Genomic DNA, 15805 nt, shown 5'->3' with positions numbered 1-15805 from the left:
CTAATTCATTCTGAGTGGATGCGGATCCGCTCAGAATGCATCAGTCTGGCGCAGTTTGGCCTCCGCTCTGCCTGGCCGTGCGGAGGCAAACGGATCCGTCCAGACTTACAATGTAAGTCAATGGTGGCGGATCCGTTTGAATGACACTATATGGCTCAATTTTCAAACGGATCCGTCCCCTATTAAGTTTCAATGTAAAGTCTGGACGGATCCGTCTGAAGCTACTTTCACACTTAGAATTTTCCCCTCACCCATGACGGCACCCAGTGCGACTCAGGACCTCCCATCAGGACAGGAAACCTGAGAAGATAAAAAGGACACACCTCCACCCAACACCAGTTCAGGTTTCCTGTCCTCCGGGATGGGAGTTCCTGAGAAGCAGCACAGCAGATCACTGCAGGACATACCTTAAGAGGAACCAGCGCTGGGGGGGGGGGTCTGTGGCTTGGCCGTGGGAAGACCTATCCCTGGGGAGCGGTAGTTCTGTGGCCGTGCCGGAAGCCGCTCCCCACAAGTCTGCCTGCTCCCGCACTCGTTACGGGTCCTGCGGGGAGCCGCTGTGGCCGTGTTCAGGCGGCTCCCCACGCCGACATGCCCAAATTAAAGATGGCGCCCGCGCGTCTAAGCGCTTATGCGCATGCGCGGGGGCCGTCCTTCAGGGGGCCGGCTGATGACGTAGGAGGGGGCGGGGCTCTCTCCCGACGGCAGGACCCGGAAGTGAGGCCGAGGCGCGTCTTTTAAATCTATAAATACGGCAGCAGGTGCAGGCAGCCAGCGGGGCACAGTTTCTTGTGCTGAAGTAGGATCCAGCTGAAGCATGTCGGAACCTACAGAGGGACGCGCTGATCCCCTGGACCCCTTGAGGCCTCCAAGTCCGGTATTGGTCCTCAGGACGGGGAGAGGAAAAATTCACTTGGTGAGAATGTTCCTTTTTTTTTTACTAATATGGTGTTTCTGTCTTAGATCCCAAAGCCTCCTAAAAAGTCATCCGCCAAGTCCAAACACAAGGAGTGTGCAGACTGTAAAACGGCTCTATCTGCATCCTATCAGAAGTCTGTACACAGCTTGTATAGACAAGCTGGTAGCGGAACAGTCCAAGACCCTTACAAAATCTATGAAGTCCCTAATCAAAGCGTCCTTCAAGGCGTTCAGTAAAGGCCGTGCCAGATCCCCGGATAAAGCCACAGAATATGATAGTGGGGAAATGGACTCGTCCGATAGTGAAGCCAGAGAATCTGGACAGTTAGATTCCAGTAATTTGGACTCCTCGGACGAGGAATACTCAGGGAGGTCCTTTTTTTCCCCCTGATGATACTCAGCCGTTACTGAAAGCGGTCCGAGCGACTATGCAATTGGAGGACATTAAGGAGTCCAGATCGGTTGCGGATCAGGCCTTCCAGGCTTTAGGCCCTAAGAGACATAGAGTTTTTTCTGTACATGAGAGCATGCAGGCGGTTATTAAAAAGGAGTGGAAAAATCCCGACAAAGTTCTTCATACCCTCTTCGGTTAAAAGAAAGTACCCTTATGAAGAAAGTGTCCTCAAGCTGGGATAGGGCCCCTACGGTGGATGCACCAGTCGCCAAGATTGCAAAAAAGTCTGCCCTCCCTTTTGATGATTTAGGTTGTCTCTCTGACCCCTTAGACAAAAAAGCGGATATATATCTTAAGCGGGCTTGGGAGACGTCGGCCGCCTGTCTCAGGCCGGCAGTCGCAGCCACTTGGGTTTCCCGGTCGTTGAGACTATGGATTGACCAGCTAGAAACACACCTTAAAGAAAAAAGGCCTAGAGAAGAGCTCCTAGCCTCTCTCCACTCCTTCGCAAAAGCAGCCGATTTTTTAACGGATGCCTCCACTGATGTGATGCGCTTTTCCGCCAGAGCCTCTGCTATGACAAACGCGGCTAGACGAGCTATTTGGCTTATATCCTGGAAGAGTGACCAGGGATCCAAGGCCAGACTCTGTGCCCTTCCGTGTGAGGGCGACAGGTTATTTGGGTCATCTTTAGATGACATCCTGGAGAAGGCCTCCGACAAAAAAAGGGGGTTTCCTGTCCTTCAGAAGCCCCCCTTTTTTCGTAGGCCCCAGCAGAGTTTTAGAAGGCAGAGGGGCAAGCCCTATGATAGGAAGGAGAGGGATCGTTTTCAGAGGAAATCTAGCGGCTTCCTTTTCAAAACCCAAGATAAAAAAGATGAGCAGCAATGACGCCAGTCTCCAGGTTGGGGGAAGACTTTCATCCTTCCTCCCGGCCTGGTCAGGGGTCACCCAGAACAAATGGGTTCTGGGAGGGATAGCAGAGGGATTCAGACTAGAATTCCTCTCCTACCCCCAAAATTTCTTCACCCGCACTCCAACTCCGAAAGATCCCTTAAAGTCCACAGTGTTAGAGGCAGAGGTTCAGTTGTTATTGGACAAAGGAGTCGTTTGTCAGGTTCCAATAGAAGAGGAGGGCAGGGGGTATTATTCCCCACTCTTTCTGGTAAGGAAACCCAATGGGACGTTTCGGATGATTTTAAATCTAAAACGTTTGAACAAGTTCCTGAAATACAAAAGATTCCGGATGGAGACTATAAAGACAACTATAGACCTACTATACAAGGACTGCTGGATGGCAAGTGTAGACTTAGAGGATGCTTATTACCACATCCCTATTCATCCCTCCTCCCAAAAGTACTTGAGAACGGCAGTCCAAGTAAAGGGCCAGCTTCTACATCTTCAATACAGGGCCCTCCCGTTTGGGGTCTCACAAGCCCCGAGAATTTTTACAAAGGTTGTGGCGGAGATGGTGGCTTTCCTCCGATTTTCCAGGATAGTGTTGGTACCCTATCTGGACGACTTTTTGTTCATAGCCCAGACAAAGGTACAGTTACAGACGGATCTTGTTCTGGTGTGTTCCCTATTGAAAGATCTGGGATGGAAGGTCAATCGAGAAAAATCTTGCCTAACCCCCTCTCAAAACTGCATATTTCTAGGGATGCAGCTGGACTCCATAGCCCAGAAAACGTTCCTTCCTCCAAAGAAGGTAATTTCAACAAAGGAACATGTTTGGATACTTTTCCGCTCCTTCCGATGCTCCATCAGAGAGGCAATGGCAGTATTGGGGCACCTGATGGCCACGATTCCCGCCGTACCGTTTGCTCAGATTCACACAAGATCGTTACAGTGGGATATCTTAAAGATATGGAATGGTCTTCCACAGACGCTAGAGGAAAAAATTTCATCTCTCCTCCAGAGCAAGGTATTCCCTCCTATGGTGGACATCCAAGGAAAATCTCTCGACAGGAATGCCCTGGTCCTTCATAGAACCCATACGGATAACTACAGACGCCAGTCCGTGGGGTTGGGGGGCTCATTCAGATGGGAATTATTGGCAGGGAAGATGGGATTTAAGAACCAGAGCCTGCACATCAAATTACAAGGAACTCAAGGCAGTAGAAAGAGTTCTAACAGTGGCAGTTCCAGAAGTTTTAGACAAAAGGCTGGTCTTTTACTCGGACAATTCGACGACGGTGGCCTATATAAATCACCAGGGCGGAACAAAGATACCATCCCTGATCTTCCTCTGCCAGGAATCTTCAAAATAGCAGAAGACAGGAACCTGCTCATATCAGCAGTGCATCTGAAGGGAAAAGAGAACACGGTGGCAGACTTTTTGAGCCGAGTGGAACTCAGTCAGGCAGAGTGGAGTCTGAACGGAGAAGTTTTTTCCCAGATTGTCTTAAAGTTTGGGACCCCAACTATAGACCTCTTTGCTACCCGGAAGAACAGAAAGACGGAGAGGTTCTTCTCTTTAAATCGCACAGAGTCCTACAGCAGTGGACAGCCTGGCCCAGGATTGGAGCCGGGAACACGGCTATGCCTTCCCGCCTATTTCTCTAATTCCACAGGTACTGAAGAAGGTACGGAGGGAAGGAGCCTCTATAATCCTGGTAGCTGCGAAATGGCCCAAAAGAATCTGGTACTCCACCCTGTTAAATCTAGCCAGAGGCCCCCCCTGGATGATCCCTCCCAGGAAGGACCTCCTCTCCCAAGGGCCTGTATGCCATCCGAATCCGGAGATTCTCCAGTTGGCAGTGTGGAGTCTGACAGGGACATCTGGTTGAGGAGAGGGCTTTCTAACAAAGTTGTTTCCACCCTTCTAGGCAGTAGGAAAGCTACAACGGCCAGGAAGTATAATAGGGTTTGGAATATCTTTACTTCCTTTCTAGGGTCCAGCCCTGATCCATTTAGCCCTCCAGAGATACCTAAAGTTTTGGACTTTTTACAGGCAGGTTTAGACAAGGGACTCAAGGCCTCCACCTTAAAAGTCCAGGTGTCGGCTTTGAGCTATTTGTTCGACTACCGGTTAGCAATCCATCCTTGGGTCAGACGTTTCCTTTCTGCCGCGGCCAGAATCCATCCTTCCGTAAGACCTCTTTCCCCCCCCATGGGACCTAAACAGGGTCTTGACAGCCCTAACGGATAAACCCTTTGAACCCTTGTTAGAAATCCCAATCGACATCCTGTCCATAAAAATGGCCTTTCTCCTGGCAATTACCTCTGCTAGGAGGATCTCGGAAATCCAGGCCTTCTCAGCACATCCACCTTATACTATCATACAGGATGATCAGGTAGTGATCAGGCCCCTGCCTTCCTTCCTTCCCAAGGTGGTTTCGGATTTCCACAGGAGCCAGGACATTGTGCTACCTTCGTTTTTCCCTAAACCTTCCAATAGCAGGGAAAGAAGTTTTCATTGCTTGGACGTTAGAAGATTCTTGTTAATATACCTTGATGCTACGGCTTCCTGGAGGAAAGACGAGAACCTTCTTGTCCAGTTTCTAGGTGGGAATAGGGGTAAAAAAGCTTCCCGCGGGGTTATTGCCAGATGGGTAAAGAAGGCCATAACAAAGGCTTACATTGCCTTGGGTCTTTCCCCTCCTTCTGGGTTCGGGGCCCATTCCACTCGGTCGGTGTCTACCTCATGGGCGGAAAGGGTTGATGTGTCTTTAGCTCAGATTTGTAGGGCAGCTACTTGGAGTTCCCCTCATACCTTCCTCAAACATTATAGGTTACAGCTCCATTCTGACGCCTCGTTTGGCGAGAAGGTCCTTCAAGCTGTGGCCCCCCCCTAGACTCTACTTAGTCTATCTCGCACTGGGTGCCGTCATGGGTGAGGGGAAAACAACATTGCTTACCGGTAATCGTTTTTCCCGATACCCATGAAGGCACCCGATAGTTCCCTCCCCGCATATGGATATATGTACAGATATATTTATATAAAAGATTAGATATATAGATATATAGATATATGGTCTTTAATCCCTTATCACTCTCTCCGGAGAACAATTTATTTCTTCCACTGGTGTTGGGTGGAGGTGTGTCCTTTTTATCTTCTCAGGTTTCCTGTCCTGATGGGAGGTCCTGAGTCGCACTGGGTGCCGTCATGGGTATCGAGAAAAACGATTACCGGTAAGCAATGTTGTTTTTTCTACAATATAATGCAGACGGATCCCATCATCTGCGTTATGAGTGGATCCGTCTGGGCAGACGACCCCAGACGGATCCGCTCTGAACGCAAGTGTGAAAGTAGCCTAACTCTTATTTCACTCCTATGTAAATCTCAGTTGAAACCATTTTAATATAGAAATTCATAACCACTTATGGTGAGATGTTGTACAAGTCATGTTTCCTCTACACATCAGTGGGTTTTCCTAATAGTGTTTGAATACAGAATGAGGCATCGTGCACCGGCTCATGGCCCTTTGGGCCCTATATATAGCTGGATAAGTGTTTCCTAATTAAATATTAAAGGTAGTTACAAGTCGAGCTAGTGAAACACTTCATGCATGGAAACCGGCAAAGCCTCCCACATTCTCTATGGTATAAGGTCTGTTACACATTGGGTACAGTGATGTTACCATAGGGGTGCAGTCTCATCTAGTGCTTCATTGGTCCAGTGTCCTCTAATCATATAGTAGCACACCAGTATTTTGGGGTCACTGATTACAAGTCTTTTAGAAGAAACTGTTTCTGCTTCAGGTTTTTAATTTTTTAATTTTATTTTTTTTCTCATCCAAGGAGCTATCCAGTTACATTGCAGGTCATCATCTGGGGGAACTTGTTCTTGAGGGCAGGACTTCTCTCTGATTCTCGTCACTTACAAAAAGTAGGATTATAGTAAGTGATCTGATTCGTGCAGAATGCCACATCTTCTGTCACTGGTTCCTCTTGCTGTTAGTAACTCACAAGAAGTTTTATTCTTGTATGGTGAGAGGCGGCTCAGCTCTACAATAGGGGCCTGTGTCTGGTTCTTGTGGTCTCTGGATGGTTGAAGGAATTTGAAGAATTGAGCAGCAGGGGGAAGAGGTGAGGGGGTGGCGAGGAGCTTTCACATGTGTGTTTTTTTTTTTTGTTTTTTTTTCTGGGCAAGTGCATTTCGACAAATTTTGGGCTTATTACTTGCAAGGTTCGCCGATAGTTTGCGCGTGGATTGTTCACTGCTTGACTGGTTCTTGTCACGCGTAGCACATGAAGTGAAAAAAAAAACACGTGGCCTGATGTGTCCACCCACTGACATTCACCAAACTAATATAATTATCTATTAGTGTCATATTGCAAAATGTGGCAAGGTCTACAATTTGGTTAGAGGTTTTCCAGAATTGTAATATTACTGGCCTGTGGTTAGGGTAGGTCACGAATATCTCTTGGTGGGGGTCCCAGCACCCTGAGCCATCAGCTGATTGAATGGTCTGCTGCACACTGGAACAAATGTGAAGGCTCTAGAAGACCTTCTGTAAAGGTGCAGGCTTCACTGTCCTTTTTGTAGGGTTCTTGTCTTTTATTCACCAGTGAAAGAGTGAGCACCCCATGGATGCTTACTTTACGGTAATAAAGCCACTTTCAAATGCCCTGGTACAAAAGTCCTCATTTCAAGGCCTTTGTCCATGAGCCGTAACAGAAGGCAACGGTGTCTATGCATTGTGGACCACTACTACATAATACTTCATTGCTGCTCTGGTGGCATTTCTAGGGTTCCCTCTTAGAACACTGCTGATAGCGGCCTCCATGCCATCAGTGGGGACATGCAACTGCACCCCCAGGATTAATTCGCTTCTCCATCCCTTCTGATATCAAGGAACAGAAGAGTATGTGTAGACAAGCCCTTTAAGTCTCTAGAATGGACTGTAAAAGGACATGCCAGTTATCAGGTTTGCAGTGGGCCGGTGGCTTCTCCTACCAGAATAAGGAATTGGTTTATCCCTGCTGTATAGTGTTGCATTAATTAAGCAGCGTCTGTTTCTGATTGCTTCCTATTGCAGTCTCTGCGCTGTAATCACATTTCCAGAAGCCAGACTCGCCCACCTCCTATTTGCTTCATTAAGGCAGATTCCATCTGTTGAGCTGCGCTGTGCACGTCAACAGGTCTGTGCCGAATGGATGCCGCTCAATAATTGCGTATTCACCTGGATCGATCTCCCAGAATACACTGGAATCCATGAGGTAGATCAGTGTGTTTATTTTTTATTTGGGGGCGGGGGAGGAATAGTTAATGCAGATGATACAACTACTGCAACTAGTAAGTTAAACCTCTGGACAACCTTTTTATTTCAGAAATGAAAGGCAAAATTAAATGTAACTACACCAGCAAGTAACAGGTGAGGGGGGGGGGGGGGGGGGGTGCCAGGCTGCTTATCTTTTAGGCTATGTCCGGCATCTTGAAAGCCATCATATTGGATGAAGGGCAAACTTTTCTAGTGGGAAGGGGGTCATGTAGCTGATTTATAGAATAATTTTCCCAGAAATTGACTGCTGCAATCAGACTTGCAAAATCTCTTTGTAGTTCAAAATTTTATTAACGCAGAAAGTTGCAGCAACAATTGGGACCGTTCCCTGTGATGCATCGCTATTTGATGTTTCAATGTGTTGTCCCTGGTGCTGAACACAGAACTTTGATGTTTTGAACTTTCTGTGTTAAAGTGTTTCTACCACCAGATTTGGTCCCATTTAGCTGACTGACACTAGCGATGCGCTAGTGTCAGCAGTACATAAGTGTTCTTACTTATCATGTGTCTGCTGCCGTTCACCTTAAAAACGTACTTTTATAGATATGCTAATGAGCCTCTAGGTGCTATGTGGGCGTCATTGGCACCTAGAGGGCTCCGTCCACTAACCATTTCAGCCACCCATCGCGTCCCTCCAGCCCACCCGCTCCTGTTTGACGTGAAACGTCTCAGTAGCTTGTACCAATTCCCGCACCTGCAGTGTGCGCTTCTGTATTCGGCGCAGTGAGTGAATGCCGCGCTCCTGGTGCCAGCTTCCTCGCTGTAAAGTAGTTGGCGCAGGCGCAGTGAGGAAGCCGGCGCCGGGAGAATACAGAAGCGCACGGCGCTGGAATTGATCGACGTGAAACTTCTCAGTAGCTCGTACCAATTCCCGCGCCGTGCGCTTCTGTATTCTCCCGGCGCCGGCTTCCTCACTGCGCCTGCGCCAACTACTTTACAGCGAGGAAGCCGGCACCAGGAGCGCGGCATTCACTCACTGCGCCGAATACAGAAGCGCACACTGCAGGCGCGGGAATTGGTACAAGCTACTAAGACGTTTCACGTCTATCAACAGGAGCGGGTGGGCTGGAAGGACACGATGGGCGGCTGAAATGGTTAGTAGACGGAGCCCTCTAGGTGCCAATGACGCCCACATAGCACCTAGAGGCTCATTAGCATATCTATAAAAGTACGTTTTTAAGGTGAACGGCAGCAGACACATGATAAGAACACTGTTATGGACTGCTGACACTAGCGCATCGCTAGTGTCAGTCAGCTAAATGGGACCAAATCTGGTAGTAGAAACCCTTTAACTCCTGAACCACAAACTTGATTACGCCAGTCAATTTCTGGGAAAATTATTTTTAAAATATGCTACATGAGCCCCTTCCCACTGGGAAAATTTTCCCTTGATCCAAGATGGCGGTCATGTTGTAGACCTGGCCTAAATACAGACGCCCTCACCCATTACTTGCTGGGGTATTCAGATACTTAATTTTCCCTTCTTGTTTTGGGTCCCCGAGACCTTTTGATACCCAAGTTGAAGTGCATATTGCTCCAATAAGTGGGTAATCCCCCGAAAGCTGTTTTTTGGGTGGTACATGGTGCCCTGGCCTGCACTATAACCCACATCATAACTGAATAAATTGACATCCCACAATAATTGAATTTTCCGCTGCACACTGAACTCTTCCTCAGTGAGCTCTTGCCAGTGGAATAAAATCTCTGGAAAGAAACCAATGGCTTTGTCTGACTTCAGCCTAGAAAAATGATCTATTGAACTGCCAGATTCATACAGGAAGTGTGTAAGTTGGCCCAGCTTTGTTTCTGAAACTGCCGAGGTACAAAGATGCTGTCTGCAGCACAAAACTTAACACTTTCCGGACTTCACAGTATCCAAATACAAAGCCTGCAATGAGAACGGAGATCTTCTGTAGAAGTGTGGATATGTGGATATGTTGCAGTAGCCAATGTTAAACTATAGAAACTTTAAAGGGCACCACTTGCATTTATTAAAACTTTCTCAGCAATGCGGGCACATATGGACATGAGACCAACACAGATGTCTTCAGCTGCCAAGCGCACATGTAACAGGTCAGCCAGTTTCATAGGTACAAATCTGCTGACAGATGCCCTTTAAACTTGATGGCATTATTTCCAATTTACACCAAGCCTTCGTTTCACACTTCTGCCGCCTTCCACGGAGATGTGCCCTGGAAATGTCCTGCTGGGGACAGACTTGCAGGTTTCACTTGTCTCAAGGTCTTGTAAAGACTGTATACTGTTATTCTGGAATGTCTCCAAGCCCCGAGCTGTTTGAAGTCTTGTTCATTTACAGATTGGACTCAGATTTGGTCTTGCCTTGTTGCCAAATATTAATTAACAGTCTTAGTTCTCGGCTCTCTGAGCCAAGTTTGTATTAGAAAGACTTGTCTGATAAACTAGCGTATATCAAGTAACTGCAGTCTTCAAATGGGAAGCTTGCATCCACCTGGGAAGTCTTTTTAAAGGGGTTGTCTCTCACTTCAGCAAATGGCATTTATCATGTAGAGAAAGTTAATATAAGACACTTGTCCATATTGTCTCCTTTGCTGTCTGGATTCATTTTTCCATCACACTGCTTTTTTCCACGGCTACGACCACCTTACAATCCAGCAACAGTGGCCATGCTTGCACACTACAGGAAAAAGCACGTGTATGTATGTATCTATGTGTGTACATTTTTTTTCTCCCTTATAGTATTCAAGCACAACCACCACTGATGGATTGCATCGTGGACGTAACCATGGAAATGAGCAGTATATAATATGGTGAAAAAATTAATCAAGCCTGCAAAGGAGACAATATGTACAATACATTAGTAAATGCCACTTGCTGAAGTGAGACAACCCCTTTAAGGTGATGGTGTAGTCCCTGGTGGTCTTATGCAAAGTTGCGTGTTTTAAAATAGATTTTGGTTGACGTCTTGAACTCTTGGCACTAGATTTTCACCCAAAATGACTGGTGTAGTCACTTTATAGAAGGTGGGTACATAATCAAAGTGTAGCTTCATTTTGGGTGGTACAATCCATTGCGGTATGATATTTGAGTGATGTAGACCAGTGTTGGGCTACTTTCACACTGGTGTTTTGGCTTTCTATTTGTGAGATCCGTTCAGGGCTCTCACAAGCGGTCCAACACAGATCAGTTTTGCCCTAATGCATTCTGAGCGGATCCTTATCCATTCAGAATGCATCAGTTTGGCTCCGATCAGTGTCCATTCCACTCTGGAGGCGGACACAGACGCTGCTTGCATCCGTCTGACGAAACTGAGCCATACTTATCCGTCCTGGCACACAGTGTAAGTCAATGGGGACGGATCTGTTTTCTCTGACAAATAGAAAACTGATATGTTCCCCATTGACTTTCAGTGGTGTTCAAGACGGATCAGTCATGGCTATAGAAGACCTAATACAACCGGATCCGTTCATGACTGATGCATGCAGTTGTATTATGGTAACGGAAGTGTTTTTGCAGATCAATGACTGATCCACCAAAAAAAACGCTAGTGTAAAAGTAGCCTTACTATAAGCTCCTCTTGGGCTGCTTTTGACTGGAGGGGACACCATGGGAAAACCTGGCATTTTCTAAAAGAGCAGCAGACTGAGGTGATTAATGTGGATTTCTTTGTAAGTGTTCTTAGAGGGCTTGCCCACAAATTTAAGATGGATCGGAACTGTTGTAGTGTCTTTTCTAATAATGATCCTTTATTCCTTGGCATTGGTTGACAAACAGCTTAACAAAACCAGATCTGGCCACCTTTCATCTGTGCTATGCCAATAGTCTGTACAGTTCCCAAAATGCCGAAACCAGGTCCATTCTGTATCTCCTAACTTAGCTGAACATGTTACAATATGGATTGGACAGTGTCACTGTGGAGACGTGCTCTTCACCAGTAGTTAACATCTCCCTTGTCGGTTTATTCAGGTTTCTGGGAAGAATAACTGAACAGTAAGAAAAGGTACTCCAGAGTAATTTAATGGACGTTTACGAAGCTTGTCATGAGCCGACTGGTCCTCTTTAAAATGTTAGGTGCTTGTAGACACCACTGTTTGCCTCTGCTGCCTTGTTTTCCCCAGTATGAACTCTAGTAACCCAAACTGCTTTACTCGAACCTCATAAATTCCAGTTTTCTCGCTCTGTTTACATGTGAGGTGGAACGTTACATCAGGAAAAGGCTTCATAGCCAATCCTGCAAATGGAAAACTCTCACTCTTTGAATTCATTGCCATGGTGTCCTCTCCTAACTATTATCTAGCTCCAAAAATCTGAGTGCTTCTGAAGTGGCCCAGCATTAAACACTTTAGTATAACTTTATGGAATATAGTGTCCCAGATATATTGCCAAGACTCAAATTGTCCACGCTGCACAATTGTGGTCTTTCAGGTTTCACTAGAAGAGATGCCACATGTCCACAGTTGTGTACTTAAGGGGTTGTCCAACAAAAGTCTACAGTTTTCACACCAGCACCTGGATCTGACTAAATTTGTAGTTCCATGTAACTGAGAACTTTGGCCACAGAGTTAATTAATAAAATCTATGTATAACCTCACCTGTTTTTCCCCCTCTACTATTTTCTGCCCACCTCCCTGAGGTGGACGCACATGCTCAGTTCCATCCTTCAACTGCCAGCCGCTGTAGCAGACAGGATGCACCCTTTGACAAAGGACCCTCTGAGCTGATGGCTTGAAGAAAAAAAATCTAGCAGAACAGTTGGAGTCATGAATGGGAAGAGCTCTGGATCCATATGAGGCACAGGACTAGTTCTAGCTTTGTTAGAAAGAGGTTGTCATGTAAATGAAAATCCAATATCATATAGTACATTAGTCATGGTATACCCTCCCCCCTAGATATAGCTAGCTTACCAGTGCACTGATCTCTGATTAGGATCTAGCACCGAGTAACCATCACTTGCATGTTTTTGGGGCACCTTGTGAAGTCTTAAGCTGGCCATACACATTAGGTGTTTGAACAGTCATCTGGTGATTGTCTTTCAGACAGTCGTACACATCTTGGTCTATATGGACCGCTGCAGTTGATTAAACTAGCCATTCATGTTAAATGAAACTGGCCTATGGACAAGATTGATTTTTTTTTTTTTTTTTTTTTCTGGTAACCTTCTTTCCACAAGCAATCTTTTAGATGAAAGATCTTTTGTCTGACTAGCTTAGTCTGTTAATGGTCAGCTAAAAAGTGGTTTTGATTGACTTCAGACTGATGTCTGGTAACCTTTTAGTCATGGCATACTAATAGTAGGACATGCACACATGCCAGTTCTGTAATGTTGGACACAAAGTTTGTGTACGCATATAGAAAATTGGGCTTGCAAAAATATAGAAAACCAGCAAAAACTGCCACATTATATTGGAAAGTTGTCTCCAGTTGAGACCATTTGTTCCAGTACAAACATATGGTAAGCATCTCTACTGAGAAGCCTATATAGATGATCCCCACTCCTTAAAGGGAGAGCTAAGAATGACGTTTAGACCAAGAATGAGCTGGGTAGCAGCTGCTTTTACACAAGCTTATCTGCCTCTGCATTTTTGGCTCTCCACCAATCTTCATTTTTTAAGATATCTTTGCTTTTATTAAGCATTGTTTGGATCACACTTTTCCGATGTGGCAATTCACAGTTAAGCTTTGGTCTGCCTGCACATGATCTGTTAGTTTCCGGGCCAAAACTCCTGACATTGTGTTGGCTTCCTTTACCACAGCATGCCACATCATTAACCCTTGTGACAGTGTATAGATGACTATTGAACAGTGCTGTTACCACATAGATGCCCCCCTCCCGTTCCTCACCATCAGTGACTGCTCTCCATGTGAGCTATTGTAACTTACAGGCTGGTTACATCATGTGGCTTTTTTTTTTTTTATCTGTATTTTTGGCAACAATGCCAAGTGAAATTTGCACAGTATAGTGTTTTTGTAGGTGGGGGTGAAATATTGAGCAGGACTTCTGCATTTTGAATTTTTAAGCATTAGAGCTTTTCTTACTTCAGCAAATGACATTTATTATGTAGAGATGGTTAATACAAGGCACTTACTAATGTATTGTGATTGTCCATATTGCTTCCTTTGCTGGCTTGGTTCATGTTTCCATCACCTTATACACTGCTCATATCCACACAGCTCATATCCAGGGGTTTAAGCCACTGCTGCAGCACAGATACAAGGTGGTCAGGATGGGAGCTGCTTGTGCGCCCGACGGCTCCAGCCGCCAGAGAGGCAGGTTCTCTTAGTGTAAAGCGCTGCCACCGCTGCTGGATTGCAGGGTGGTCAGTAACCCCATGAGCAGTGTATAATGTGATGGAAAAATGAATCCAGCAAAAGAGGGCAATATGGACAATCTCAATACATCAGCAAGTGCTTTGTATTAACTTTCTCTACACAATGAATGCAATTTGTTGAAGTGAGACAACACCTTTTTAAAGGGCTGCATAAAACCCCCAAAAATGGTTTGGTAAGTGGCTGAAATTTTTGGTATAAATGGTGCTTTGCTAGAAGAGATTGGATGGCTGTGTCGAAGGTTCAGTGAAGGACATGGTGCATCATTTCTGCGGGAACCATAACTGCAGCTGTATAACCCATGTACATTGTGTCATTGCACATAGACTGAAAAAAAGGACACCACTGAACACAGATGAACTAATCTCTTATTCAGAGGGATCTACATGTACCATAGCCCACTCCCCAAAGGCCAAAACCAGAACACGGGGGGAGCCCACACATGGTGGGAACATGAAAAAGCAATGAGGTGCTATATATAGGGAAACTCATGGCGGTTAGACCACATCTGCTACTAAAGTATGTGTAGTACAAACTGAACAGCGTTAAACCACACTTCACCCGTGGCAGGCTGATTTTGGGTTTACATGCAGTGACTATACACAAAGCACAATTAAACCTACTTTACTGTTTGAGGGAGAGGACCCAAGCCTGTAAACTTGAGACTTCAGCCATTCTCTGCCTGTACGTGCTGAAGGGATGAAGATGTGGAAGATGACGTTGCCATTTCAGGTGGTGCTTGTACCTTTTTAATGTAGGTTAACCAAAACTGTGGTACTTTCATAGACCTCCACAAAAAAACTGCATAAGGTATTTGGTGGCTTCCTTGGATTCTGCCTGCTTTTCAAGAGGATTTTGAGCACTTGGAGAACTTTAGAATTGCATGTAAACTGGTTGGTTGACATATAAAATGTAAAGTAATTGTACACACTTGTACAAATGAACAATTCTATTAGAAGTGTCTGGTAAATAAGCTCCTGGCTTACCATCCACTGTTTCAAGAGCGGAAGTGGATTAATTCTGTGTGCAATGATTTGGTTTCCAAGGTGTTTCAACAAGCGCCCAAACATCTACTAATTGTCACCGAAGACTGTCAGAGGTTTCCTGAAAAACTGAATAGTTTGTCATGGAAAGGTTAAGAGGGAAAATCTGTTCACACCAGTCCAATCTTATCCAAACTTCAAGCTAAATATTAGTCATAAGCCAGGTTCACATCAGCACAAGGGCCAGACGTGTGGTGGCCATTGCTGTACCTGAGCAGCAGACATGTTCTAGACTCTTGCAAATGTTGCCATGTTTAGTAGGATGTAATAAATATTGACTGGCAGCTGACTTGTCCATAAATCCAATTTGGGCGATATTTTTTATTTTATTATAAAATGAACTTGTGTGCAATACTAGATAAGTAATCGCTGTATAAAAAAAACTATACATTGGTAGTCTAGGACCTAAAACTCTTATTTTGTTTGCAGGTTGGAGACAAGGTGATGGTCCTCAATCGGTATGGCTTATGGCAAGAACTGGTCACTGTGCCAGTTAATCGCACCTTCATCATGCCAGAAGGAATGAGCTTTGAAGAAGGTGCAGCCTTTCTGATAAACTACATCACTGCCTATATGATTATATTCCACTTTGGGAACCTTAGACCAAAACAGAGCATCCTCATTCACATGGCTGCAGGTAAGTCGTCAGTATGGTGGTTACGGGGCTCTTCCCACATTGTACTAGAGCTGAGATTAGAAATGCAATCCTTTGCACACAATCCTATTTCTAGTGGCCTGGATAAAGTCATATGAGCTTAAAAATAGATTACTAGCATTTCCTGCTGAAATTGCCAACCAGTGACATGTTTGACACTCATTGGCCTCTTTGTTTCACCCATGAGAATGCACAGCGGAATGGGATTTGACATCCTTTAATAGTAGCTTTTAAGGGAGCATTCCTGAGAATGACATCACTT

The 15805-nt window shown here is 45.5% G+C and overlaps 1 protein-coding gene across 1 annotated transcript in view; it reads left to right on the top strand.

The window, feature by feature from the left end:
- The window catches only part of VAT1 (vesicle amine transport 1), a 46651-nt gene that overhangs the window by 19609 nt on the left and 11237 nt on the right, over positions 1–15805 (top strand). Inside the window, exon 2 of the mRNA XM_044298936.1 lies at positions 15318–15525. Coding sequence (XP_044154871.1) covers positions 15318–15525 — 208 coding nt within the window. The remainder of the gene's footprint in view (positions 1–15317; positions 15526–15805) is intronic.

This window comes from Bufo gargarizans, chromosome 6 (genome assembly GCF_014858855.1).
Source record: "Bufo gargarizans isolate SCDJY-AF-19 chromosome 6, ASM1485885v1, whole genome shotgun sequence".
Lineage (NCBI taxonomy): Eukaryota > Metazoa > Chordata > Amphibia > Anura > Bufonidae > Bufo > Bufo gargarizans.
Note: the sequence above shows the minus strand (reverse complement) of the source record. Positions and strands in the feature narration are given on the sequence as shown.